The sequence below is a fragment of the Ursus arctos genome, unplaced genomic scaffold (assembly GCF_023065955.2).
Source record: "Ursus arctos isolate Adak ecotype North America unplaced genomic scaffold, UrsArc2.0 scaffold_4, whole genome shotgun sequence".
Classification (NCBI taxonomy): domain Eukaryota; kingdom Metazoa; phylum Chordata; class Mammalia; order Carnivora; family Ursidae; genus Ursus; species Ursus arctos.
Window position 1 is genome coordinate 29010041 of NW_026623056.1, and position 27870 is coordinate 29037910.

Below are 27870 nucleotides of genomic sequence, written 5' to 3' on the forward strand. Positions count from 1 at the left end.
CTGAGATCACGACCTGAGCCAGGGCAGACACTTAACCGACTGAGCCACCCAGGCACCCCGACCATTAGCTTTAATAAGGCATTCGTAGTCTTTTGTTCTGCACTGAAAGAACCTATTAACTGACGCAGAAGAAAAAAAAAGGTTAAGTGGTACGTCAAGAGGTCTGTGCAGAATACTCCAATAAAATCCTTGCTCTGAAAGCCATCACTTCTGTCTTTGCCCTTGGCCCCCCAACCTGTGCCATCTCCCCGCTCGTGCCCCTCCTCCCAAGCAGGATGTGTCCGGCAGAAGGCATACTCACTTGGGTCTTGTTTGCCTTGGACTGTCACCAGCTATTCCACTTTAACATCTTGGCTTGCTCTCAAATTTGCTTTCTCCTTCCACCGAGATTTTTAAAAATAGAGTTAGTATTTATGCGGGGCTGCGGCAGGACTCACTGCTCCCAAGCAGCTTGGAAGCAGGGATCGGCGTTGTCACAACTCAGTGCTCACTGCCAAGCTCTCAGAGCCCAACCAAGAAGTTGCCTGAGAGGCCTGAAGACACTGTCTAGGGCAGAATCCCAATCCCACCAAGGCCAGTCTATGAGTCACAAGTTTTCGGTATCAAAGAGTCTGCCATAGGCATTCATACTTGGGAAGTTATCTCTCCCTGCTCTGCCACACGCCAGCCCCTGGAGGCGCTTGACCGGGCTATGGAACCACTGTGTAATTTACTTGGGTCATCACAGATTGGCATGGGCCAGGGCGGGGGTGCAGAGGCTTCCAGAGAAGGGGTAACAACAGTGTTTGGTTTTGCTTACAAGGTTCTAAAAGTTAAACGATCATGGTTACTACAAAAGTACTATGTTTTTAATCCAATTTAACAGGCAGGAGATTAAGTTGGGATTCAGTCCTAGGTCTGCCATTAACTAACCGGCTTTGTGACTCTGAGCAAGTCACTTTGTTTCTTTTACACATGTCCATGAAGGCAGAGGGATAGATGATCTCTAAAGTTCCTTTCTTCCCTGAGCTTCCATGTCTCCAAGGTCCAACCTCATCCCTACTCAGATCTGGCTTATGGCCACCCCTGCAGCTACCACACGCAGATCTAATCTACTGGTAAATCACCTTTTGCAGTTTCCCTATTTCTCTGACTGATCCCTGGGCCCTGCTGCCTCTAGAACTGAAGAGATGCCTCGAGGCTGCTATGCTCTGAGCATCCTGAGAGCACTTCTGGGCCTCCCTGCAATCTGCGCGTGCGCAGCGAGATACTCATGGGCTGCTGTTGCTTATGAAACTTACTTGCTTTTCCACATGATTGGCAACTTTAAAAAGCAGGTCTCTCAAGGGAGGTTTTTAAGCTATGGAGTATCAATCAAAATATTAGGTAAAATAATGACGTTATGATTTTGCCGCGTGAACCTAGGTTGAGTTTTCCAGCAAAGTGTACTTCACACCTGTTGGTCATTTGCAACAGCTGGAAGCCAGTCATTTATTTGATGAACTTTTCATTTAGAGGAAACCCTGCAACCTCAACTCCTCGCACTTTATCAGTTTGTTCTGAAAACCAGCGTGTTTATACTTATGTTGAACCTGCTCAGGAGAGGACGGAGCAGCGTTTCTGGGGAAGCAGGAAATCCCCTGCTGGGCCTTGCCCACCGTTGCCTGTCCCTGCCCTCCACCAACACCCCTCCCCCCAAGGAACTGTACTAGGAAAAAAGCTATTTTCAAACCTAGCCCTGGGCTGGGGTTATTCAGAACACTGGGGTTGGAAAACCATGATTTGCACTTACAATTTGAAAGTGGAGATGGTGTTTTCCCCACTTTGGAGTGACTCACGAGTCCTTGAGAAGAATCAGGATGTCTCTACCTAGGATTCACATGGCAATTCTGACCCACTGTGCTGTCGCAGTGGGTGTGACTGAGTCTGAGGACCACTTAGCTGATAAAGTCAAGTTTAAGTTTCTGATACATCCTCTCCAAGCCCTGGTAACTGGAAGTACAATTATGTACTCTTCTCATTTATTCAGGGGTTAGAAAGTGTTTTGTTACTAGATAGGATGTAACATGAATCTCTCCCTATAAAGAAATATTTTAGGGCCCTTAGGTCCCACGGAGACAAAGGGCAGAGTAGCAGAAGTCCTGAGGTATCTCCCCATCACATTTCCTTTCGCTTTTAGTAGAGTGCATTTAATGGGCCAGATCTCCAGCAGGTGCCTCATCTGCTCCGGCACCACAGCTAAATCTAAGAAGCTGTCACAATCACATTCTGGAGACTCAACCTTGGGTGGACCATCTTGATGGTTTTTAAGAATTTGTCAAGCAAAGAATATTATCTTGTGTGAATTGATAGGATGTTTATTAGTCCTGACACTGATGAGTTTCCACATTTCCAGATGTCTGGTTATCTCTTCAGTGGCAAAACCCAGTTATCTGTGGGCCCTTAAAACTCTAGAAAGCATGTTGTCCATTTTCTTGCATGAGAGTGCCTGGCAGTAACCCAGACCGGGACCCATCACATGTCTCTTCTGCTCCAAACACTCTTTCATGCAGAATCATCACATGACAGCAGGGGCTGGGCCCTCACCAACGCACCAATGCCAGGGGCTGGGCTCTCACCAATACACCTTCAAGGACTGAACTTTCTCTGACTACGGCTCTTACACCTAGTGGCTTGCTAAGCGCTCTCAAGGTGCAGGTGTCAGGATTACCGAATTCTGATAAACCAGAAAAGGCTCTGGGGAAGTCTATTCTCAGAAGGCTCCTGCAGCCAGGCTGCCCCACCGCTTAGTATAGGTACCATCTGTAGGCATCCTTTGACTTTCCCTTTAGCTGGGCCCTCACTGTCTCTAAGCTGAGCCTTCCCTACCAATCAGTGAAACAAAATTTTGGCCATGACCCACTAAACTGATTTGACAGTACGGTTTAAAAACTATTAAGTTAGGTCCTGAAATCTCCAGGTTTCTTCACACACTTCCCTGTCTCCCTACAGCACACTGCCATTATCAGCCCACCTTGTATCTTAGCTCACACTAGCTTGTTACTGAAATTCTTTGTTTAAATCACAGTCAGCCCTGGGATGTTCCAGCAGTGTTTTCTGCCCTTAGAATTTTTAAGAGAATAGCATCTGCAACTCAATTTCACTTCGACTTCCCTGTCTCCAGCCTGGACATGTCTAGAAATTCATGGTGATGTTTTGATGGAGACTATCTCTGCTAGGATGGGTTCGTAATGTTCAATTCAATGAGCATTTATTGAGCGTCCCCAGCATGGCTACTCTAAATGGTAAATAGATGCACAGGGACCAGCCCTGTGCAGGTGGCCGCTTCTGTACCATTAGCTGGAAATTATTCGGCAGATATCCATTATGTTAAACAAGATACTTCTTCACTGCCGCCTCATTACTCAGGCTCGTTTCACCAGAATCCTGTAATTCTGTATTTCTTTGAAGTGTGATCACCAAGTCCCATCACTTCCTAATACACATATAGGCAAAACACTCTCGACAGTGCCCAGAGAAGCAGGAGCATATTTTTGGACAAGAAAAGAAGGGCTCAGAGCGCAATCGAACAAAGCAAGCACACCCATTTGCCTTCATAGAAATAACACTTTTGCATAGGACAGGTACAAGGTAGAACTTAATTATGCAGAACCACTGAGGATTAAACTAAAGCAACTTGGGAGAAAGTGATTGTTGTTACTTCCCGAAGCACCCGTGTTGGTTTTGTTGGCATTTATTGAAGAACAAAGAATATTAGACTGATTGCTCATCATGGGAAGATTTACAGTGCAAGCAAGCAACCCCAGATCCTCTGTTGTAGAGAAAAGGGGCTGCCCTCAATTTTGTCTTTTTAGCAAGAATTTGGATGAAGCCCCAGAAGGTATGTTTATCTGATAATGCTGGGAGATGTGGCTGACATACTGGACGAAATAATTTATATTCAAAATATGCTAGAATACTGGGATGGAACTAAACAGGAGAAAATCTCATAGATACCAAGTCTCCCAACACTCAGGTCACTAAATCAGCTGTGTAACCAGAGCAGCCCATGAAAACAGCCATGGAGATTTGATGAGCCAACACTGTATGTATTACTAGACACACGTACCATCGTAGGGAGGAAACTACGCATAGTGGCCCTAGAACAAGAAGCTGAATTTGTATTAGTTAGGTCACATCTGCAGTATTAGGTATCAATCTGGAGGCCCCACTTTATTTAGCTCATTCTACACTGAAGGAAATCCAGAGGAAGGCAGCCAGGATATGGGAGGGTATGAAAATACATTAATACAAGGAACGGCCGGAAAAACTGAGGACTTCTAGAGAGAAGATTAGGAAAGAAGACAAGAAAACCATCTTCAAATACCTAAGTCCAGGGGTTGCCACTGGCCCAAGATGGTATAACTTAAGGATTAAAATGAATACCTGACAGTAATGGATAATAATCCAAATAACCCATGAGCCAATGCTGACAACAAATTCCTAAGCCTTAGATCCTAAGGGCTAGCACATGGAGAGAGGAGGAAAGCTGCTCTGTTCGTAGACAGGTAAGTTGAAGCTACCTCCCTTTTGGTGGAGTCTAGACAAGAACCTGCCGACAGTTAGCTAATGAAGGAAGAGGGCAGAACTCCACTCAAGAAGTAGATCCTCACAGTTCGTGGAATATTATTTAGAGTGTCTAAACTTTTGTTTTCCCTCAAATAATGGTGGGAAATTAACCCTTACTGAATGTCTAACAGGTGCCAAGTAGATGTGTTTGTCTTACAGATAGGGAAATTAAGGCACAGTAACTCACGCAACAGGACACAGAAGGTACCCAACAGAGCTGGGATTTGGACCTGGCTGTGTCCACACTCGTTCCACCCCACCACAGCACACAAAATACACACGAGGTGTTTGGAGAGGTGCCCCAGGGCCCCGCAGCTCCTCAAGTGGGTCTGCCGTAGCTCTTTAATGGTTACATTTTCCTCATCTACCAGCACAGCAGTGCCACTGTTCTAATTCCTCTGGATTAGAAGACGAAGACTGGGGTCTTTTCTAGAAAACTGCTGTTAAAATGACCCTGGTCCCTGAGAAGGGACTCTGCCCTATTCCCTCCCCTTGAATATGGTTCCGTTTACCCGCAGCAGTCCATTTTTGTTACCTTGCTCTTCTTCAGAGTCTGCCCACCTGACAGCTTGGAAAGCAGCAGAGACCAGTCTCCCGGTCTGCTGGTACAGTTAGGGGAAACTTTAACTGTGTTGGTAACATCTCTGAACTCAAAGATACCACTTACTGGTTGGCCTGATGAAGGAGAGTGTAGGTAAGGGGCACATGGCTGTCCTGTTATCACTGTTCTACGTCAGAAGAGTAAGAGCATTTTAAACTATAGTGCGTGGTCACAGACAGGCCCTCTCTTTTATTCTGAAGGTGTGACTATTTCTAGGTGATTTTTCAGGTTCCCTGTATAGAAAACAGAATCTCGCCTCATCTCCAGACCCACTGCTCATGTTTCCTAGGGGCTGAGAAGGGAGATGGGGGTTCCTGTTCCCAACAAGCCAGGCTCTCCAGCTGACTAAAGCTTTCTGCTTGGAGGTAAGGAAATGTCTAGGTTTCTTGAGCATATTTAAAAATACAATGTTGGTATATCTGGTTGCTTTCAGACCAGCTGTTTTAGCTGCCTCCTGATGCTGGAATTTCCTGAGATCAAGGACTGTGTTCCCTCTGTTCATTCATCCCACAAGTCTCTCCTGAGCATCGTGTGTGCTGCGGGCCAGGGGCAGCAGTGAAGCAGACAAACAACCCTGCCCTTGTCAAGGCTTAACAACCTGGCTAGAGAGACACACATTGAACGAGAATTACACAAATAAGGATTCACATTCAACAAATAGCCCACATCTCTCTACAGTATCCAGCACAGAGCTTGGTACATGGTAGGTGCTTTTTCAAGAATATGTGACTAATGTTTTGTGGAATGTGCAGAAAGACTGACCAGCTGAGTTCATCTTAGCATTGGGAGTACAACTCCTTGACCTTTGGAGTGAGAGAAAAAAATGACAGTGAAGCAGAATGATCTGGGTTCTAGTTCCTGCTTTTCTGTGAACTACTAGAATTTTCCTGGGTGAGTCACTCAATCTGGGCCTCAGTTTCCTTATTTGTAGAATAATATGTAAATGACCAGGATTCTTCACGAATCGTGACATGCCTGCCATCAGAAGTGTTCTAATTTGGCTCACTTACCTTGCCAGAAGACAAGGAATGGCTGGAGCCGAAGACAAGACAAATGGCTCTGGCACAGGGCTCTGTGTCTAAGTCAGGGCTGTGGGAAGATGCAGTAGCAGCAGGAAGGGAAGGATCCCCTGGACCATGAAACTAAGAGGCTCTCTCTGAACATGGGAAACATTGCATTTTGCTTCCCACCCACTGACTGTTTAAAAAGAAACACTCATTCATAGGATATTCTAGGTTACATTTCTAAACAACAGATCAGAGGAGAAAGGAAAGTACAGGAATAGTTTTCTTTGTATGTTTTTACAAGTGGAAAAAACCAATTTTCCATCCACTCTGATAGTCAAAAATGGCTTAGAAACTTGAAGGCAGGATGTCAGACAGAATTACCTTGAATGTTCTTGAATACTAGTCTAGAGCGTGACTTAGCACCGTGATCTTGGAAGGTCTGGGGCACAGTCTTTTTTTTTTTTTTTTTTTTGCCCCAGTAAGAAGAAAAAATCAGGAAAAATCCTAATGAATGCAGATCATTTTCAAAAAACCCCATAACATAGAAAACAAAAGTGAAGCAAGGACACAGTCTGTTGCCTGAGGCTGAAGGACCAGACCAACACACCAGGTCTTGATAGACTAGGGCCAAATCATCTTTGGGAATCCATCCCCTCATTCACAAAATCACTAACATGCAGCAAAAGATCATCTCATACTCACTGGCCCTGAGGTAAGCAAATGAGAGTAGGGTTGGAGACAAAAATCTTCCTGTCCCTGCTGCAAATTTAGACAGCTGAATTCTTCCCCTGGTTTGAACAAATACACTGGGTCTTCACTACAGGCCCCTTTCTTGTACTCTCCTTCAGAGCTCCTACCTTCTGCTTACTTGCTCCAAAATATAAGAGACCAAGTGACCAGGCTTTCTCACAAAAGACTACTATATCCCTCCCAACTGCTTCCCACACCACTTCTTGGTCCTCTGCCCCTAAGTAACTGAGCCCCGACACTCTGGCCAGAGGAAAGCATCCTTTCCGCCGGAGCCCCTTCAGAGAGGAGGCCCCTACCAACCAGCATCTCTGGCCATTTGCCAAATCACTGGTATTGGTCTAACTTTAGTTGAGCCTATTCAATCATTATAAATATGAGCCAGTCACAGCCACTAAGGTCTCAGGAAACTATACCAGCCTCGGCCCCTGAAGTTCAGCCTCCCAGGAGGCAGAGCCACCCAAGAAGCCCAGGCAGGGCGTCTCCGGAGGACAGGAGACCCAGACCCTCTCACCCTTCACCTCTGCCACACCCTTGTCACATCTGCTAAACTCCCATGACAGGAGAGGTCTGGCTGATCACCTGGTCTTCTGTCCCCTCAGACAACATCTCCGCACGGTGACATACCTTCTCCAGCCCTGCTCTTTCCACTTTGGCTGGCACAAAGAGACAACTGCCTCCTGAGGTTGGGCTCCATAGTGGAAGAAACTCCTCTGGGGGTAATTCTCCAGGGGTGGGTAAGCCAACAAGAAGTCTTAGGGGAAGGAAGGTTGGGACACTGTCCTACCTTATCACTGTCCACTGTATTCTGAGAGGTCCTGGAGGCGATGGAGATGGTGTCTGGCTGGCTGCTCCCATCCCCCTGGCTGTCAACATCCTCCACTCCATCCCTGCAGGAAGAAGAGAAAAAAAAAAACAGGGGTGGGGGTGGGGGGAACCACTGTGGGTTTAGAGCACACAAGGATTTCCAGCTGGGCTGGCAGAGCAGAGCCTCAGCACTTTCTAGCAGGGATTTGTCTAAAATTATCCCACTAAAGGGAGCAGCCCTATGTGATTTTCAAAGATGTCACCTCTCGCACTTAAAAAGCACACAATCCCTATGCTGATAACTGAGCAATAACTCCTCTGGCCCATGGTACAGAGGAGGTGATGATTTATTTATTTATTTTTTACTGGGAATGGGTCTATAATAGGCAGTTGGAAGAGGTCCGTCCTACTTAGAACCTAGGCTTCTATCCAGCTGACTGGGTGATCGCTGACAATCCTAGAGTTCAAGGTATTCAAATAGTCTTTCTGCATGCTGAGGGAGGACAGGGGTTAGTTTATAGCTGGCCTATAAAGAAAACAGAACTGATAAGATTTTTTTTTTTTGACTTGTCTTTCTTCTGTTCAAGAAAATAATGTGAGATATTTCCTCCAGGGACATTATCTTTGGGAAGTTGCCGATGTTGGATGCTCAACTCCTGGGTATGGAGGAAGAGGTCACTTCGTTCATTTTGGTGGGTCTTGTGGATCTCGTGCCTGTCTCTGATGACTTCTTAAAACACATAAGGCAAAGGCAGCATCTCAAAGACCCCAGCTTGCACAGCAGCTTTCTGAGTCAGCTGTGCTCCTGACATCTGCAGCCCTTCCTGGGTCGCTGGACCATAGAGCTGTCCCACTCACATATCCCTTCAATTCTCCAGCATAAGAATTAGGCCTCAATCCTGCACTGAACCCATAGCCAGGGCCAAGGGGGATTAAGTGCCTGGGAACTGGATAAGGCTGAATGGTCAGTGTCAGGAAAAACTGAAGGAGATGTGGAACAGGACTTGGATAAATGAGCACAAAAAGTGCCAGCTCTTCCCATGGAGGCTTATGAAAGTCCCACCCCTGATGCTGCTTATGGAGAGGTAGTGGCATTAGGGACTTGCTGCCTGAGGATGACACCACGTGGGCAAAATGCCTCAAATACAAAGTCACCTCAGAGTCTAAACGATTACAGTCTGGTGCACGTGGACATGCGTGTGCACATGAGCATGCATGGGATACACAGGCATATACACAGTATCTCCCAGTCTTACAAAGGGTCTTTTCCTGCCTAGAATGCTTCTAGGTCAACTGCTTTCTCATCACCACTTGCGGGGATGGGAAATGCCAACTTATTTCAATAATAAAAGCCACATGTCTGTACGAAGGAGGATCTGCTGTAAAATGGAATTATGTGATGTGTTTCAAAAAACCAAGAATAAAGGACTCTTAGATCATCTGCTGCTTTAGGGATCTGGGCCGCTGCTCCCCACCATTTGCCTATAGTTGAGAGTTGGCTGTACTTTGTGCTTCCCACCCTTCTGGCCCATTGTGGGCCCTTCTGGTCCACGGCAGATGAAGCCAGTTCTGGGGGATGTGGGGAGCCAATCCAGGAGTGGGGGTTGGTGCTCTCCAAGCCAATTCACTCCTCCGTCAACTCTGTCCCCACCTCCTGGGAGCCGAGTGAATGAAATGACAGATAGCCCGACCGCTCTCTGCAGAGTCTGACCAGGGTTTTCACACTCTTATTTCAGGACAATGACGGAGAAACGGTGGGGGCATTTCCAAGATAGGTCCATCTCATGTTCTACAGATGTTCAGACTCCACTACTGAAGGAAAAAGGGGCTCTTTCACAGAGACACTTGAGCCAGCCTCACCTGAATATCCATCCTTTTTCTGCATGCTCTTGGACATTGAGCTCCTAGAACATTTCCACTCTACCTTCTTTATTAAAGTAGGGTCTTCCTGCAGCACAGCGGGTCCCTAGTGCTAAACTAAGTCTGCCCCTTCCCTGGACTCTGGACATGGGTACCTGAAATAAAAATAACCCCTCCTCCAATACAGCCATAATTTGTCATTCCAGCACTGAGAGGTGACCTCATCCTGGCCATGCAGGTCTTGGGGCTTCTGCCCCGTGGAGGTGTCTCTCCCTACCTTAGTCACACTCTTCTTTTGGCTGTCACCTCCCTTTGTACTAATGCTGCTACTCTGCAGGTCCTCAGGTCCATGTATCCTGGTTGGCACCAGAAGGTCAACTAGATCTTTGGGATTTATTCCATTCATGAAGAGGGGAGGAAGCCTGTTACCACCAATGACCATCGCCCCCAGAACGCTGCTTTTTTTTTTTTTTTCCCAGGGTTAACATGATGTTTTTATATGCTTTCTTTTGAAGTGCTCTCTAAGAGTCATTGTAGGTGACTGTCACATGGAGACTTGAGAAACAGACACTCAGGAAGTCTTCCACCGGTGTAGGGCAACCGGGATTCAGAAGGGCCCAGAGATGTGAAGATACAAAAAATCAGCCCCCTTCTGCCCTGTTACCTTGCTTATCTCAGATAATCGAAGGTGAGGACTCGGGGGTTACAGAAGAGCTGCAGTGATAACCCCACCACACCATCCCCCTGCCCTTACCACATACAAAACTCCTTTACTGTCTAATCAGTCCACTCGTGGCCTCCCTCCCTCCCAAAGTCTTCCCTGGGCATTCTCTCTCCTGCTCATCTAAAGTCCCCTCTTGATGAATTTTTATAGCATTTACTGTCCCCAAGGGCAGCACTGGTTCTTCTAGTCTAACTGTTCCACGTGTGAGATACAACTGTTAGATGGTTCTCGAGGGCAGGGCTCATTGTCCACTTCCCCTTGTCTTCTCAGAGCAGCCAGCAGTATCTGAAATAAGAGGTGCTCACGGCAGCCCTGCTGCATGTAACTGACAGTAACTGGTGAGATGCTCAGAGGGGAGATTCCTCATCTTAGATAGGACTTCACAGAGAGGGGTGCCAACCGCAGAGCGCACCGCCCCTGTGGGAGCAGAGGGCGACCCCACTCCCGCTCCCGGAGCATGTGAGGCAGTGCTTGGTGGGGCAGAGACGCTGGTTACCTCTTACTATTGTTCCTCTGTTTGGCTGGTGTTTTGGGGAGCTGAATTGGCTCCTTTAAAGCTCCTTTCAGGTGAATGATCCTTTCTTGAATCACCTCTCGAATGTTCTTGATCCACTCCTGCTTGGTTTCTATGTTGGAGGCCTGAGAGTGCCACAAAGAGAAAGAGTAAACACCCCATCTCCCTTTGCCCTGCCAAAAACAGCTCTCAATCCTCCTCCTGCTGGCTTAACCCATTATTTTCAAGGACACCAAATGTTTGAGGAGCTCATTTCTCATTTTACATGTATGACTCTTCAATCCATGGGACACACTTCTTCAACTCCTACAATGGGGCTAAGACATCAACACTCAATGTAGACTTGTACAGGAGTGATTTTCAAAGTATTTAATACTCTGTGTGGCATGACCAATACTGACATCTGCCCTGGGGCGCCTGGGTGGCTCAGTCAGTTGAGCGTCTGCCTTTGGCTCAGGGCATGATCTCAGGGTCCTGGGATGGACACCGAGTTAGGCTCCCTGCTCAGTGGGGAGTCTGCTACTCTCTCTCCCTCTGCTGCCCCTCCCGCACGCTTGTGTGCTCTCTCAACTAAATAAATAAAAAAAGTCTCCAAAAAAATACTGCCATCTGCCCTGGGGCTGCAGCATATGTGGAGGTTCCCTGCTGGGCCAGGGATGAACACATCAATTGCTAGATGCTGGGGAGGTCTGGGGAGCACTGGGAGGGGTAGCAAGGGGTATCTGAAGGCCATGGCTATTTACCAAGGGTACAGATCCATGAGCATGTTTAACTCCTTGCATGGCTAAATACATAGGTTTGTGCTGACTGAAAGTCAGTGCTGGGTTTTTAGCCTGGTAAACACTTTCACTGAAGGCACTTCTACCATTTCATGAATATCCTGTTTGTCTTTGTGGAATTTTTTTTCAGGTAATTCTGTCTCATGGCAGGTAGTAGCTAGGCTGGCAATTCAGAGGGAACAAGTGTGGAGCGTTTGTCAGGGTCGGACCATCACTTCCTTGGTGGCAGCCACCCTGAAAGCAAATGACTGGAGGGAGCCCCATCCGCAGGATCCCTTCTCGGTTAGACGCACATTACCACAAGCCTCAATTCCCAGGCTGCATGTGCTCTGGAGAGCTGGAATGACTCCTTAAGGTTGTCATCTGGTGAAAGGCCCTTTCACCAACATAGGTGCCGTACTAGTGTAATTTACTAGAGCTCTAGGATGTAAGCTTCTGGAGGACAAGATCCATCTCTCCTTAGTTACAAGCAGCACTGAGCAAAATACCTTCTACATAGAAGGTGTTCAAGAAAAAGTATTGGATGAATGTGGAGGAAATCAAGGTACCTTTTGTCAAAAGGTCAGTTGTCCTTGTCCTTGAAGGGGACATAGGGACAGAATATATTTAAGTGGGCCCTACTGAGACAGCCAGCAGGCCACTTCCTGCCTCCCTCCCTCTAGGTGCACAGGAGGGGAGGGACTTAGGAGATGACTGGTCTTTGAGATTTCAAGCCTACTTCCATGATAGAACTTCTTTTTAATACCCAGGGGATATTGCCCACCCCGCAGAGTGTCCAGGCCCCAGCTTTCAGGAAGAACACGCTGCAGCCCTCTGCCCTCCACCTGCTTCCCACAACCCTGGCCCAGGGCCCAGAGGAGAGCAGCACTTACTTTCAGCACTGTTTTATTGTCTGAGGAGGGGGTGCGCCCAGACCACAAGGCGAATTTGCAGGGATCACCTTCTACGTGCTCAGTCACACCCAGCTCTGAGGTCTGTAGACAGGAAATGCCTGTGAGAGGCGGGGAGGGGAGGGTCGTGGGGAACTTAGGGCTGGGGTGGGAAAGGGAAAGGCAACAAAGAGGAGAGGACCGAGGGAGGGGCTTCTGTCAATCACACTTCAACAGACTGGATGCTTCATTCATCTACTGGGGATGAAAGGGCCTACAGGCGCCCTGCCAGATTAGCAGGCGGCAGGCAGGGAGGGTGAAGAGGGAGGCGCTAAAAGCAGACAGCAAGAAGACCGGTGAACTCTAAGATGCAGAAGTGGGAGTCGAGGGGGGCAGCTTTCCACATAGTAGGAATTTTCATTTGTCCAGGATGGTTTGGGTGTGGTGCCAGGGGAGAGATGAGCGGAGTGTTCCAGAGCCCTTTGTGCCCAAGGGCTGTATGACAACAGGGAGACTTGTCTTACCCCAGCTGCCCCACCTACCAGTAGCTTGTTCTTGTAAACATATTTCGTGTGTCCTGAAGAGTCTTTGATCTCCTTGCTAAAAACCAAAGAGATCTCGAAGAGGAACAAGTGCCGCTCCCGCCCCTTCCGGATCAGCGACTTTGGGTCCCACACTTGGAAGGCATCCTGGAGAATCAGCTCTCCCTGTACATCCAGGTTCTCGTCGAATCCTGAAAGATACCCATTTCCACCCCGGGTAGTCTCTCCAGTGCCACTTGGGTGCCACGTTCCACTCCCCTCTTGGAAAGGGTTCCCTGACTATGAGCCCTCCATTTCCGCGACGTTGGCTCCCTCGGCTGGTTCCTGAGACTCCTGAATACTTGAGGAGACAGCTCTAGGGAGCAGTGAGCAGATCCCCCTTCCCGCACCACGTCTCCTACACACAACCGGGATTAGTGGCATCTTCCCAAGGCCTGGGACCTCCTGCGTGGGCATACCCCATGTCTCCCTCTTCCTATAGCTCCCCACCGACTCGGAGCGCCAAGTGGGGCTGAGGACAAGCACTGCTGGATGGAGGATGCCCTTGACTCCACTTTATTTGTCCTTACTTTATTTCTTATATTGCATTCCTAGAACTCTAACCTTTGACGGCTCCTGTACAGTGCGGAGCGCACACCTTCGACAGTTATTTACTCTACTTTAAATTTTAACAGAGATTCTAAACTTAGTATGCGTAAGAATCACCTGCAGAGCTCGTCAAAACACAGATTCCCACCGACCCTGCCCCCCAAAAAAAGACTGGGATTCAGCAGCTGCCCAGGAATCTGCTCTCCTGACAGCTCCCAGGTATTTCTGCTGCTTGTCCACAGACTGTACTGGGAGCAACTGGATTCAGAAAATAGGCTAGGGACAGGCTGGTGGAGAAGGGTGCTTGTAGGGGAAAACACCCAGGGCTGGGGATGAGGATGGGGTGCAAACAGAAAAGGGTGGAGAAGTTGTGGCAAGAGGAATATGTTCAGGTGACTAGTGCTCAGTCTGAGGAAGGTCACCAGGGCTCCACTGCATGGAGAACTATAGCTTCCTCTGCTTGGGGTGGCCCAGGAAGTGGGGAGACCAGACCAAGTCTTCTAGATGGAGTGGGGGGATGGGAGATGGAGCCCGGAAGAGAAAACACAGCCCACAGAGTGCACTTCTGTCCCTCAACACCTGCTTGCCAGGCCAGACTGGGATGCCGAGTTTGAACTCCGCTAACAACTCTGCTCCAGCATGGCTGATCTGCATCTGTTCTGCAGTGGTAAGAGCACTTTATTGGCGTCTCATTCCACCCGGTCTCTGGGTCCCAAGAACACGGTTCCAGTGGACTACATGTACGTTGGTGAAGTCCTATCAGGTCTGTCTGGCTGGACTTTTCTCACCTGCTAGGAAGGGCATAAGGGTGGCTGCACACCAACGCGAATGTACCAAATGCTACTACACTGTACACTTAAAAATGGTTAGGATGGTAAATTTTATGTTATGTATATTTAACTGCAATAGAAAAATAAAGGCATGAGGCTAGAGACCTTGGGGGTGCATGCTCGCACTCATGCACGTACGTGTGTGTGTGTGTGTGTGTGCATGCGCACGCATGCAGGATTTCTACTCATTCTGCTAACAAACACAATGCCAAAGCTATACAGATGAACAGGACTGCTGTGGGGCAGGGCTCTAGCACATCTTTGGTAGGGAAGATGGCCTGTACTAGACGACCTCACACGCAGCAGTTGTCTACGTACCTGAAACAACTTGGGCCTGGTCCTACCTGGAGGCAGGTATTGGTCGAGCTGGCCCCTGTGGGGCTCCTCTCACACCTCCTGAGGCCCTATGTCCTCAACTTTTTCAGCCTTGCCTCTTGCCTGACTTCATGCCACTTCCCTCCCACAATACAAGCTCCCTGGGCTTAGGAAAGGAGGAGGCTCCCCCGGGGAGGCTGGGAGGACAAACGGCTACCTTCCAGCATGCTGACATGCATGGCATCATTGGCTTTCTTTGGGACACTGAGCATCACCTCCAGGCCATCCTTGAGCTCCCCCTTCCCTTCTTCACAGCAAGTTAAAAGTTCCTGGGAAAAAAGTCCAGACACAATTAGAACCATTTGTCCCAGCTTCCCTACCCTCCCACCACCTAAGCCATCAAGGTGATTATAGACAAACTTCATTCTCTGTAATGGCTCCCTCTAAGCTATAAGGAAAGTGGGGTGGCATGTTATCGCCAAGAATTCAACCACATTATTTTTCCCCAGACTGAGCTTCCTCAGCTCAAGCTAACCTAAACTAACTCAATTCAACCCAACTCTCAAATGCCTGGCACTGTGAGTCGGCAACCTAGGGCATTCTCTTTCACTTGACTACCCTCCTGGAGAAGGGAGTACCCCTGGCAAAGCACACAAACAGAGGGTCAGTACTGCGGAATCACAAAGAGAAGACAAAAATTGTGCAAAGAATGCACAGCACTCATGTATCCTTGCGCAACCCATTGCTGGCACCATGTTTATGTGTGTCCTCCTCTGCCTAAATGCTGACTTCTACCATACTGGGAGCAACTTGGGGTTGTACACATTATAGGTTTACAGCGTTTCAGAGTTATAAAATATTTTTAGGTCATATAAATCAGGAGCTCCTAACCTGGGGCCAGTAGATGGGATTTTGGACTAGTCCTTTTTGAATCTTAAATCTAGAATCCAAGCCCAGTACTCCATCCACCATGCCAACCCTCTCCCCCATGACCTCCACCACACTGAGACTTCCCAGAGCATGCACTCTCTTACTTCCTCATTGAAGACTAGGTTATTATTATCTCCATAAAAGACATATAGTATCTGCTTGATGTAGAAAAGATAATTTTCAACTATCTTAAAAATCATAAGGACCATTTGAAATGATGTTTGCCAAGACAGAGGAATGCTGGCTTTTATTTTTCCTATGAGGGTTATTGTAAATTTTGCTCATTTTGACACTGGGAAGGAAACAGTTAAGCAAAAGATCTGTAGTCAGTACTCTCTCCTTTTAGGGAGTAGGGGGAGGCAGGGGATGGGTGGATGGGTAAGATGCACTTCCAGGAGAGAAAGAAGTTGACCAGATCAAATCTTGTCAACATGTTAATATCAGACCTCCTGGCAAATAAACTAATGGTAAGAGCTAGCAGGAGAGTCCTTGTCTATGGAATGCTTCTAGTAGGATATATCTGGCCTAAGACTTCTTGTGGTTAACAAACCTGAATCTGTGGCTTAAAGTGCATGGCTCCCTGTAAACTACCGCAGATACTATGCAACTATCTGAGTAAAAAGTTAGTATATTTCATAAACAGAATGGCTCTCCTAAGGATAAATGATCTGATACGACATACACCATTCAGAAGACCTGTATGTTAGTCTGGGTCATAGCACATCCTGAGGTGCCAAGAAAGGACTTGGAGCTGTTGGTGGTGCTGGACTTCTCTGTGCTTTATCTCCGCCTTGGGATTATGTGTATCCTTGATATTATTAGTAAAGCTTTATACTTGGTAAGATATCTGATGAGTGAGCATCTGACATGAACATCCACTCCCTTGTGTCATCTCAGATACATTGCCACATGAAGAAGGGAGCTTTGAGTGTCCAAAGTAGAGGTGAACTGCCTCGAGCAGGTTAGGGAGGCAGAAGTGGTCAGTTCTCAGCTCTGACCTCGGCTCCAGCCAGTATAATGGCATCATTGTTCAGAAAGTTGCATTTATTTCTACCAACCTGAAGTTCTCTGATTTTCCCCAGCCCTTTCCTAATTTTAACCCTCCTGACCTTGCTCTCATACATCCTCAAAGGAATTTCTAGGCAGAAGCATAAGAGACAAATATGAAATATGGTTCAGCGTGTGACAGAAAACACCAATTGGTTCAACCCCCAAAGCAGTGTGGCAAGTCCACCAATCAGCCAGCAAAGCCAGTAAGTTCTCCTTGGATCCTTGTTATAGCTGATACTAAGGAGAAGGCTCCACATTTAATTTAGACTCCAAAAGGACAGCTGTAGCAGATTTACACGGAGAATACTGCACACCAACTGACATATAGTTTTTATTTTCATGCAACACCCAAAGTGAGGAACCCCAGAGGATACTAGTAATTAAATATCGATATATTTGGAATAAAGCTGTCTTTAATGAGAAAATAAATCCCACATTATTTATAGTAAAAGCTCAGCAAACTATTTTTCTTTTACTCAGCAGGTACTCTGCTATCAGTGCATTTATGAGTTCCAAATCACCTTAGTAAGTCTTTTTCCCCCAATAATTTTACAACTTCTCCACAATCAAATTCCCACTACCTCATTTTTTCCTTCTCAGTTAACCTGCACAGTCATCTCTTCCTAAGACACTCAATTACAGAATGAAGGCCTAGCACCCACCCCTCCATCACCTAAAGCAAAACACAGGGCACTCTATCCATCCTCCACTTCCTTCCCTTCTCTGTGTCACAAAATTATCCTGGGAACCTCAGCCCCATGGGATTCAAAGGGAGAGGTGAAATGTTATAGTTCTCTTAGAACTGGATATTTCTTGATTTAAAGCACTGGCAGTGTGAATGGGCGAGTTTCTGTTTTGTTTTGCTTTTCAATTTACCTCCCCACCAATTCCTGAAAAGGCGTTGGGATACTTAAATTTAATAACCACAAAAATAAATTTAAAAAAAATTTCTGGTATAAGGAAACTCATGTAAAGGGTAAAGCATTAAATGGGATAGGGAAGGAGGGGATAATTATACACAGAAATCTGGGCTAAGGAGAAACTAGTAACAATACAGTAGTAGTCGTAACAGGACTCAATGCTAATTATCTGATAGTCTAAGGCAAAGGAGCTAAAGCTTTTGTGATTTACAGGTAGAGGGCACTCCAATGATTTTGGAGAGAACACTCGTACCCCACTCTGAGATCTTATGAGAGTTTCTATGAATCTTTATACAGGGAACTTCAAAAAACAAAGATGACACCTTCAAAAGCAGTTCTGCTAAAACAGCCAAGATGCTCTGCACATTGTTACTTCTCACATAAGGCCTCAGTAAAGGCCAAGAGCATGATGCTGTGTGGTTAATTCTCTAAGGCATCTCTGCAGCGCTGGATGACTTGAGTGCCTGGAAGCAGAAGTCCAAAAAGTCTCTTCTTGGGGACAAGGAAAGAAGACGTTTGAAGGCGGAAGCCAGAAGGACAGGGGGAATTAGTCTCTGCCCTGACCCGGAATGGGGAAGAGGTCCAGGGCATGGGCTGGCTGGTGCCCCCACTCTTCTCATCACGGAACTACGCTGCTAAGCAGGGAGACTCTAGGGGTCCTTTGTGGGGAGACACACTCCAGAGTGAGTAGAAACCTAGATTTGAAACTAAACTGGTTTTCAGGTTTAGTGAAGCTAGAATATGTGAGATTCTGCAAGCATCTCCACACGAGTTGAATTTCAGCAGATTTTCTCTGGAAATATACTACTTAGAACATGCCTCTCACTATCCCTATGTCCTTTGCAAATGAGGAGCCACCAGCAAAATACTCAAACTTAGGGAAAACTCCACCCTTATACCTTGATAATTGACATACATAGGGGTTACATAACTGCTTAAATATCCATTTCCCAGGCTTTCTGTGGGGGAAATGTCGTATTTTCAGACAGTCAGCGTCTCCTTCCTTAAGAAGAATCAGCCCAAATCACTTCACATATTTTGTATGTATTTCATATAATTTGATTATTTGAATTTTAAAGAAAATATTTTGGAAAAAAGCTAAATCTTTTGCTTGGCTCCAAAAGAACCCCTACCTAACATATGGGATCCTCCAGGCACAAGAGTGCCTTGTGTTTTAATATGCACTCTTCGAGTGTTTTCTCTCAGGAATCTCAGTCTTGACAAACACAGAGTAAGGTAATGGTAGGTGCCACCCTGGGCCTCTACTGCCTCTGTAGACTGGCATTGCCCCAAGACCTTGAGCCCCGATCCCATCAGAAGCAGGGGCCACCGGGAGGAAGCTGCCTCAGGGAGGAAGGGCAAGTGAGGCCCCACGTGTCAGCCAGTGCCCGGGGTGGCAGCGGCTCCAAGTCGTGCGGTGGTGGGCAGGTGCGGAAATAGTCACTTGTTCCTGCTCTCATTTCTCCTCTGCCCCCCAACAAATAAGCACCTAGAATTTCACGGGATAGGCCATGCAGTCTGGGAGACAGCAAAGCCTGTGGGGGCTCATCTCTGAAGTTTTGCTCTAGGTGGAGGGGAGGTCTTGAGGTGGAAGCTGTCCTATCCTCGGGCAAAGCTGGGACTCCCTGGACCTGGCCGGTAGTGTGGGAGGGGGTGACGCAGCGGGGAGGGAGGTACCTTCAGGAGCAGCTGGTATTTGGTGATCCTCTGGACGGGCTTGATTAGGTAGGAAGAGATGGAGTTGGCCAGACCGTGCCGCTGCTGTATCTCCTGCAGGGGTGACAGCGGGCGCCATTACACACAGAGGGCTGTGCGCGCGTGCGCGTGTGCGTGCGCGCGCATGTGTGCGTGCGTGCGTTTGGGAGGAAGTAGGCAAGGTGAGTAGAGAGAAGAAAAAGGGTAGACGATTATGAGCAGCTGTTCTTTGCTGCGGAGAGGAACAAGAGAGATCAAGATGAATGCATACAGAAAAGGAGAGATGGCAAAACAGGAGAGAACAGAGATTTGTGTGACAGAAATGGAAATGCAGAAGAAATGGGGAAGGATAAAAGTGGAAAAAGGAAGGGAGGAGATAAATGACAGACAGAAGGGTAAAGGAGAGGTGGTGGAGCAGAAGAAGGAGTAAACCCAGAGTGGAGGGAATAAACCCAGAGCGGAGGCAATCACAGGGGGACCGCAGGACCATGAGAACAAAGGGAGGCAGAGAGCAGGGCTCAGAGGTCTACGCCGATGGCTCCCGCGTCTTTATCTCCTTACAACAGCACAAGGGCGTACCTCCTTTCCACCCCCTTTCTCTCCAACTTAAACCCACCCCAACGTGGAACCACTTTTGCATTCGCTACAACTTCATTGTGATCCACGTCACCTCCCTCGTTCTACAGGGCTCTCGAGCTGGCAACCTTGGAGTCGCCGTCAGTTGTTTAACTTGCGTTACCCCTGACACGTCTTTCCTCTCCACCCCATTCACACCCAGGCTACAGTCACGACCTCCAGCTGGTGTTTGTGCCTCTAGTCTCTTTTTAGTCCATCCTCTATCTTGCCTCCAAAATGACCTTCCACTCCCCAAGGTGTAGGTGCTGTGAAGGGTCGCCAAGGGTCCATGTGGTTCCTTGCCTCAAGAACTTACATCCCAGGTAGCTGAGAATACTCACACACATAAAATAGCAACAAAGGAAATGGAAGGTATTCCTGGCGAGAACAGAGAGGAATGAGTGGGCTCAAGAGTGGTGGATGGTTTAGGAGAGGTCTTCAACTGAGGTTTAGAAGATAGGTGGAGGGGGGGAGTGGGGGGAGTGCAAAGCTGGATGAATGGCATTCTATAAACGGAAAACATACTTAAAAAGTCCACAGGAAATAATCATTGTGGATTTAGACGATAATGGGGACCATGCAGAATGGTACAGAGGATGTACACCCGGAGTCCGGAAAAAAATGAAAAATACAGTTAGATAAGCAAAGTGTACTTAGGTCATTGATGGGGCTGAGCTAGATGAAAGAATCAGGATTTTGGGTGAGCTTCTCAATGGTAAAGTATTGTAGATCTTAAATAGAAGAAAAACATGGTGAAAGCACTCTTTCAGAGAGTCATGTAAGCCTCATAGCAAGGGTGGAGATTGGGAAATAGAGACAGAGAGACCACTTAAGAGGTTACTGAAAAATCCCAAGGGTGCAAACATAGAGTTGCCATGTGATTTAGCAATTCTACTCCTAGGTATATGCCCAAGAGAAATGAAAACATATGACCATACAAAAACTTAAATACAGTGTTTATAACAGTATTATTAATAATAATGAAAAAGTGGATATAACCCAAATGTCCATCAATTGATGAATGGAAATATACAATGTGGTACCCCTATACAATGGGATATTATCGGGCCATAAAGAGTGTAGTGCTGGTACACGCTATAACATAGATGGGCCCTGAGAGCATTAGGCTGAGTGAAAAAAGTCACAAAAGAACACATATTATATGACTCCATTTCTATGAAATGTCTGGAATAGGTAAACCTATAGAGATAGAAAATAGATCATTGGTTGCTTCGGGCTAAGGAATAGGTGGGAGGAGGTGGTGGAGGTGATAGCTAAAGGGTGTGTGTTGCTCTCTGAGGTGATGAAAATGCCCTACAATCGACTGTGGAGGTGGTTGTGCATATCTGTATTCACAATTCACAATATGCACAATTCACATACGAACACTATGAAATTGTTCACTTTAAATACATGTATAATCTACAGCTATAGCTCTATCTATCTATATCTCTGGGTGTGTAACATGGGCTTGCCCTGAGCTGAGGTCAGTGAGAACAAAGCACTGGGAGGAACACAGGAAGCACTTTAAAGTCACCCAAGATAGGACTTGCTATGTAGCCATGGAGAAGGGTAAAGAGGGAATTAAAACAATGATCGCATTCCTGCCAACTACCCCAGAAAGTAGCAACTTTCTCTCTCATCTGCCTCTTCCCTAGAGGTGTGCGGTTATAGCAGGACTCATCCAAGGATGGGCAATACAGCCGGCAGCATGACACTGTGGACAAAGGAACATCGTGGGTTTCCCCGGGGGCTCTGGCAAGACAGCATAGGCAGTAACACACTGGGATGGCCCTCCCTCTCTGCCAGCCCAGGGAAGAGGCTGCATGTGGAGCAGCAAGGAAAGCCCTGCCTCTGGCGGCTAGGGCAGCCAAATCATGCTCACTAGTCACCATAGCATCAAGCATCACGGCCTCACAGCTCTCACATCAGAGGTAGAAAATTCTGCACCACGGGAATATGTGCCCCTTTCTGGAGTTTCAATTTCTGTGTACTGTTCACAGTAATGGATACTAAAAGACAGCCTAATGGAGGGCTTGTCTCTTTTATAGAACAAGGGCCCAGAGCATGTGTAGAACTTAGGGAACCCGTTCTGATGGAATGGGAAAAAGTTACAAATATTATGCGTTCTGGAAAGCTCTGGGAACAATCAGAAGACTTTACTGCTCTCCCTCCCCACCTCTTTATGCTGAGCTCTAGGGACTCCTACCTTGTGGACTGTTTTTCTGGTTTTCAGTGGCCTTCCCAAATAAGGGGGAGGCTCATCAGTCACTATATTGGAAATGGGGGGGAGGGATAGGGTGCAAAATTTGGGGTATATCTAACTTACTAGTCGAAGTCTAGAAATTGGCTAGAAACAGGGATATGATGAATATAGGACTAAAGGAAAATACAGATTAGCACCACACACTAGGATGTGTACAAAATGAACCAGGCAAATCATCAGCCAACCTCAAGGGGCCCACAGGTGGGAGGAGGTGTGTGTAATAGAAGGATACATTGTTAACTTGCCTAAAGGCAAATTGTTACAAATGCTCTAGGACAGATGCAAAGTGTAACACATGCATAGAGAGAGGGAAGGATTCATGCAGGAAACATTTGACCTTTAAAGGATAGAAAGAATTCTGGAGAGAGACTGTGTACACACACACATACATACACACAGGGGTAAGACAGAGCACCGTGAACAAAGGTGAGGAAGCAGAAGAGACTAGGGCAGGCTCAGAGCACAGGGCATGTATGTTCAGAAAATGCTAAGTGGAAGACAGGACACAGGGCATATAAAACTTCACAAAGATCCTTCGGGTTACTGTTGATGAATAACATCTTAAGAAAAATCCATTATTAACAAAGGTAATAGTGGTAACAGAACATCCAATATGATATCCAATAAATTCTGATACCAAGTTAAAAAGTACTCTTCTTGAATTTTCAATTTTATCTTTACCAAATCTAACCTCAAAAAAATTCCTATTTGGGACACTCAGGACCATTTCTCTATCAACGTTTCCTTTAAAAAAATTCCTGTATGTTTTTTTCTTGTCTGGCTTTCTCCCATTCAAGTGTCATTCCTTCACTGAGCAACAAGACACTCGTGGAATCATTTCTGTTACGGCAGCGCCAGGCTACAGAGATGCTCCGAGGTTTCTTTTGTAGACTTGACTATGGGAATGATATTTAAATGTCCGCATTCGCCAAGGTCCTTAGCACAGCATCTTCCCTACAGGAAATACTCAAATACTAATGGGAGGGATGAAAGCAGGTAGGCAGAAAGACAGACTGACAACTATTAAAAAGTTCTGAATTTCATGTTGCTGCCATTTCTGACAGGACTACCATAATGGCCGTCACTCCTACAGTCTCTCTCTCACTGAACTTCCCTGCCCCCCTCACTTCTTCTCCCTATTCTTCCCTTGTATCCTGCGTTGACCCATTTGGTTCTGTTCACTTTGGAGCCACCAGGTCACTGTCTGGGGACCAGCACTCTGTAGACTTCTACCATCATTCACCAACAGGACTGGATCCTCATTCTGAGGTGAGGGATCTGAGGCCCATCAGTGCCCACGTGGCTTGGCTTCCATCACAGCACAAGCGCTCAGCCCTGGCTGCACTTACTCTCACCTGGAAACTTTCAAAACTCTCAAAGTCCAGGCCAAATCCAAGCCAATTGTACCAGAATCACAGGGATAGAACCCAGGAACCGGTATTTTTCAAAGCTTCCCAGGTAATTTGAATGTGTAGTCAAGGTTGAGACAATTGCACTAGAGTAGTGCCTCTCAAACTTGAGTGGGCACTGGTCACAGGAGGGCTTCTTCACCCTCAGGTTGCTGGGCTTTAGCCCTGGAGATTCTGATTCAATAGACCTGGGTGTGGGGAGGTCCAAAATAGGCATTTCTAACCAGTTCTCAGGTGACGTTAATGGGGCTGGTCTGGGGACCACCACACTTTGAGAACCCCTGCGATTGAGGGAGCTGAATATGAGTAGCAGAAGTGCAGCATCTTATCACCTGGTCACCTGTGTTATTGTTGGTCTCCTCTACACAGGGGATTTATGGCTAGCTCAGTTTCGTGTTGAGGCATGGAGGGCAAATGTGCCTTGTCTAAAACCCCAGCACTTGAGATGGGAGGGGGATAACCAAAAGACAAACACTGCTTTTGTTTGTCTCCATGCTTTATCCATGAGAGAGAGGTTTGGGTGGCCAAAGAACAGTGAGCACTAAAGGATAAAAACCCATTTTCCCAAAGTAGAGAAACATTTCCACCTGCTCATCCATGGCTCAAGAATGGAAGACTATGGCTTACATCAAAGAAGGTGCCTGCGTGTTCCAGGATCAGCTGGTTGGAATCAGGCTTGTTCTTACAGTAGGTGACGTACATCTGAAATTTGTCTGCCTAAAAAGAACAAAGGCAATCATAGATAAGCATCCATCACTTGCTCCCTTCTGTTGCCTGGGCATGAAGGGCCCAGCAAATGCTGTCCCGTTAAGCCCTCAGACATTGTGGGGCACAGGATTATCTGTGGCAAATGTTCTGGGCTTATCTGGCCCATGTTCCCCTCACAAACTTTGGGATGCATTTCTCCTACCTGCGGGTGGAGAAAGCTTGCTGAAAGTGAGCTTATTTTGATACTAGTCTGCACTAGAAAGAATTAAAAAAACCAATTCACATAATGTCTTTTAAGGTTGGTTAGAATTTATTTAGACATTATCCTTTTTTTGGGATTACCTACAATTGTATTTCCCCTCTTGAAAAATGATAGCATTTGCTCTAGAAACAAAAGCTGAAGAATGAAAACAAAGTGTGCCCTCAGAGGTAGAACTGCTTGTATTCCAAAGGTCTCCATTGGGGGCAGTTTGTAGGGCATGCCAAGTGACTATGCCATCATCTCCAACTTCCTAGAAGCAATGACAGGAGGAAAGGAAAGCAACGTGATCCTTTGGGGAAGGCCCTGAACAATGAGTCCTAACCAGATTGTTACTTCAAGCCAAGAACCTTGTAGCTTGGTGCAAATTCATTTCTTGTTTCTCTTAGGACCCTCTGGGTTAGCGCTATGTGTCCTTACTTGGAAGGGTGTGTGTATTTTGGCCACCGTGCACCTTTCCCATTTGTGAAATGCTGTTGGTGTTGGAGAATACTTGGAATGTCCTCTTCTGAGAAAGCAGCCCAGATATGTGTTAATTCTCGCAGGTTGCATCCACGCCAGTACTTTTCCAAGTGCTTTTCATATATATTAACTCATCTGATCCTCCTGAGAACCCTGTGCAGTGAGCTCTATTATTATCATCCCCATTTTACAGATGTGAAAACCGTGGCATAGGCTGATGAAGTAACTTTAAATTCCCATGGCTAGAAAGTGGCAGAGTCCAGGCCAGCTGACTTCAGGCCTCTTGGTCATAACCATTGCCTTTCAATACACTGAAACAGCTCCTTCTACCCTCCTGTGTGAAGATTATGAGACTTACAAAAGTCACCTTTGGATAATTCTTGGCAAAATCTGCATATCTTATGAAATCATCAAAAGTTTTCTGAAACCAGTTTTAGGGTTTATACACTATGTAGGAGGCATTTACCATCCCTAAGACATGCTGATAAATCATACTTACGGTTGACTGGTGGGCAGATCCACAAATTGTAAGAAACAAGATGTAAAAAAAAAAAATCCCTTCACTCGTTTTTTCTCTACATTGGCTGTGTAAGGGATCATAAATTGTTTATCAGCATTAATATGAACTGCGCATGGGCTCATGTATTTAGAGGCAGAAAAATGTATTAACACAAATAAGATGGCAGCCAAAGACTCCTTAAGAAATGAGACTATGCCAGGAAGAAAATGTTAAGGTTTCATATAAAAAGAAAAGAAAAAAAACCAACTCAGGTCTTAAGCTGTGGGACTGGCTGTGATATTTACTACATGTCAGCGGACTAGTCAAACTCCTAGGTCATATGAACCGTTTTCATCGATAAAATGCACAGCATAACCATAGCCCTGCCTAGTCCATAGGCTCTTGAGAGCAAAACTCTCTGAATCGTGAAGACATTTTGAAAAGCAGCCCATTTTGAGTGGAAATCATAACAAGACAATTATTAGCTAGAACTCCTCATGCTGGGAAGGAGTTCCACGTGTAGTTGCATTTAGTATCACCGGTGGACCTCCCCGGAGATGTTGGTATTCCTGTCACATATCTGAGCTCAGAATAACATGGTGTGGAGATGCTAATGAAGACTAAGGTTTCCATTTACATAATCAGAACCTGGTACCTTTAGCCCATTCACTTGGCCCATGACAACAGCACCAGGAAAGAAAACAATCAGCCACGAGATTCGTAGGTCAGAACCGGGACGGATACCCATGGAATCTGTTCTTCTCTACTAAGGAAGAAAATGCTACCAATTGTTTGGTGGATTCCTAAAGGTCTAATCCCCCAATCCTTATCCTGTGAAAACACACAAAACCAAACCAGTACATGGAACTGGAGTAGCCCATCTATCAAGGGCAGTGGTGTTATTCCACTCTCCCGATGTCTCAGTTTTAGAAAGTTCTCGGAGAACTTAATGTGGAGCTTGGACACAATGTCTAAGGACTTTTCCCAAGGAGGACTCTGCTCCTTGGGGATGGAATGCTTCTCCCAGATCTACTTCTGCCCCCTCTCGAGAGTCCTGGTCCTGTGTTAGAATGTCAGCAACACCATTCCTCAGCTCAGGCACTGAACAGTGATGCCATCTGACACCATCTGCACTCCTGGAAAGCATGGCACAGTGGGAGAAGAAGGATTTCAGGTCAGTTACCCAGGTAACAAAGCAGTGTCCCACATCCTCAGGCAGCTGCTCATACTTCTCCAGTTCTTTGAGGAAGATGCTGCAAAGGGAGAGAAAGGCTGGATCAGACACCTCCACATACTGCCTCCCTCCCCACCCCGATAATTATACCGAGGCCAACACAACCCCATGAACTCTCCTTAAACCTCCATATTTACACATGGCTTCTCCACTCTCTAAGTGACACATGGTGAGGAGTGGTTTTAAATATATTAGAACTGATTTCATTAAAATTTATAGTAACTGATTAGTGCTACTTAAAATTGTATTGTTTCCCTTAGGGATTTACACTTCTCAGGCTGAAAAGCAATTAAATATTATACTTGTGTTGGGGCTTTCATTTTAACTGCAACTATGAATCTATTTTTTATATAAGTAATCTGAACACATTGTAATAGTTAAAAAATATATAGAATAGATAACAAAAAGAATAAAATAAATATCATCTGTGATCCCAGAGATGAAGTGGAAACCTTTTGAATCCTGCAAACACTTCTTTCTAATTCTTGGCCTCCTTCTTCTCCCCCAGCAGCTACTCTGTGCTAAAAACTCTGAGTTAATGTTTCCGAATGCAGACATCATTAGGAAAGAAAATTCAATGGGGAAAAAGTCACAACATAGTTGCAAGCTGAATTGAATTACTACGAAATCATCTGCCATTGTGGATATCCATGCCCTTGGCTCCTTTCTGTGTGAAGAAATAATGAAGGGTTGACTAAATCAACTTCAAATTAATATGTTAAGCAATTTGTTTGAGCTCAGAGAATACAAGCTCTAAAGAGCCAACATCACTGGAATGGAATTTATTTTTTTTTAAACCACACAGAGGTTTTAAAACAAAAAATAATTACAACACTGTGGGGAAACATACTGATGGAAATGGAAGATGTAATCTTTACAAAGTGCAATGTGACAATATCTATCAAAATTTTAAAAATGTACTTATCTTGTCTTTCTGCAACTTTAATCCTGGAAAATTTCCTATATATTTTGATTAACTTTTGTATAAGATGATGTAAACATGTGCATTCATGGTGGTCCTGTTCATAATAGTAAAAGATAGTCTGTAGATGA

General features: G+C 46.1%; 1 protein-coding gene across 9 annotated transcripts in view; it reads right to left on the reverse strand.

Annotated features, from left to right (window-relative positions):
• The window catches only part of KALRN (kalirin RhoGEF kinase), a 642459-nt gene that overhangs the window by 198661 nt on the left and 415928 nt on the right, over positions 1 to 27870 (reverse strand). For all 9 annotated transcript variants that reach the window (XM_057306496.1, XM_048214817.2, XM_044382637.3 and 6 more), the window contains exons 26-33: positions 26767 to 26836; positions 24283 to 24372; positions 19348 to 19440; positions 14988 to 15099; positions 13038 to 13228; positions 12499 to 12600; positions 10830 to 10972; positions 7730 to 7832 (exon numbers count right to left, since the gene is read on the reverse strand). In XM_057306496.1, the coding sequence (XP_057162479.1) occupies positions 7730 to 7832; positions 10830 to 10972; positions 12499 to 12600; positions 13038 to 13228; positions 14988 to 15099; positions 19348 to 19440; positions 24283 to 24372; positions 26767 to 26836 (904 nt within the window). The remainder of the gene's footprint in view (positions 1 to 7729; positions 7833 to 10829; positions 10973 to 12498; positions 12601 to 13037; positions 13229 to 14987; positions 15100 to 19347; positions 19441 to 24282; positions 24373 to 26766; positions 26837 to 27870) is intronic.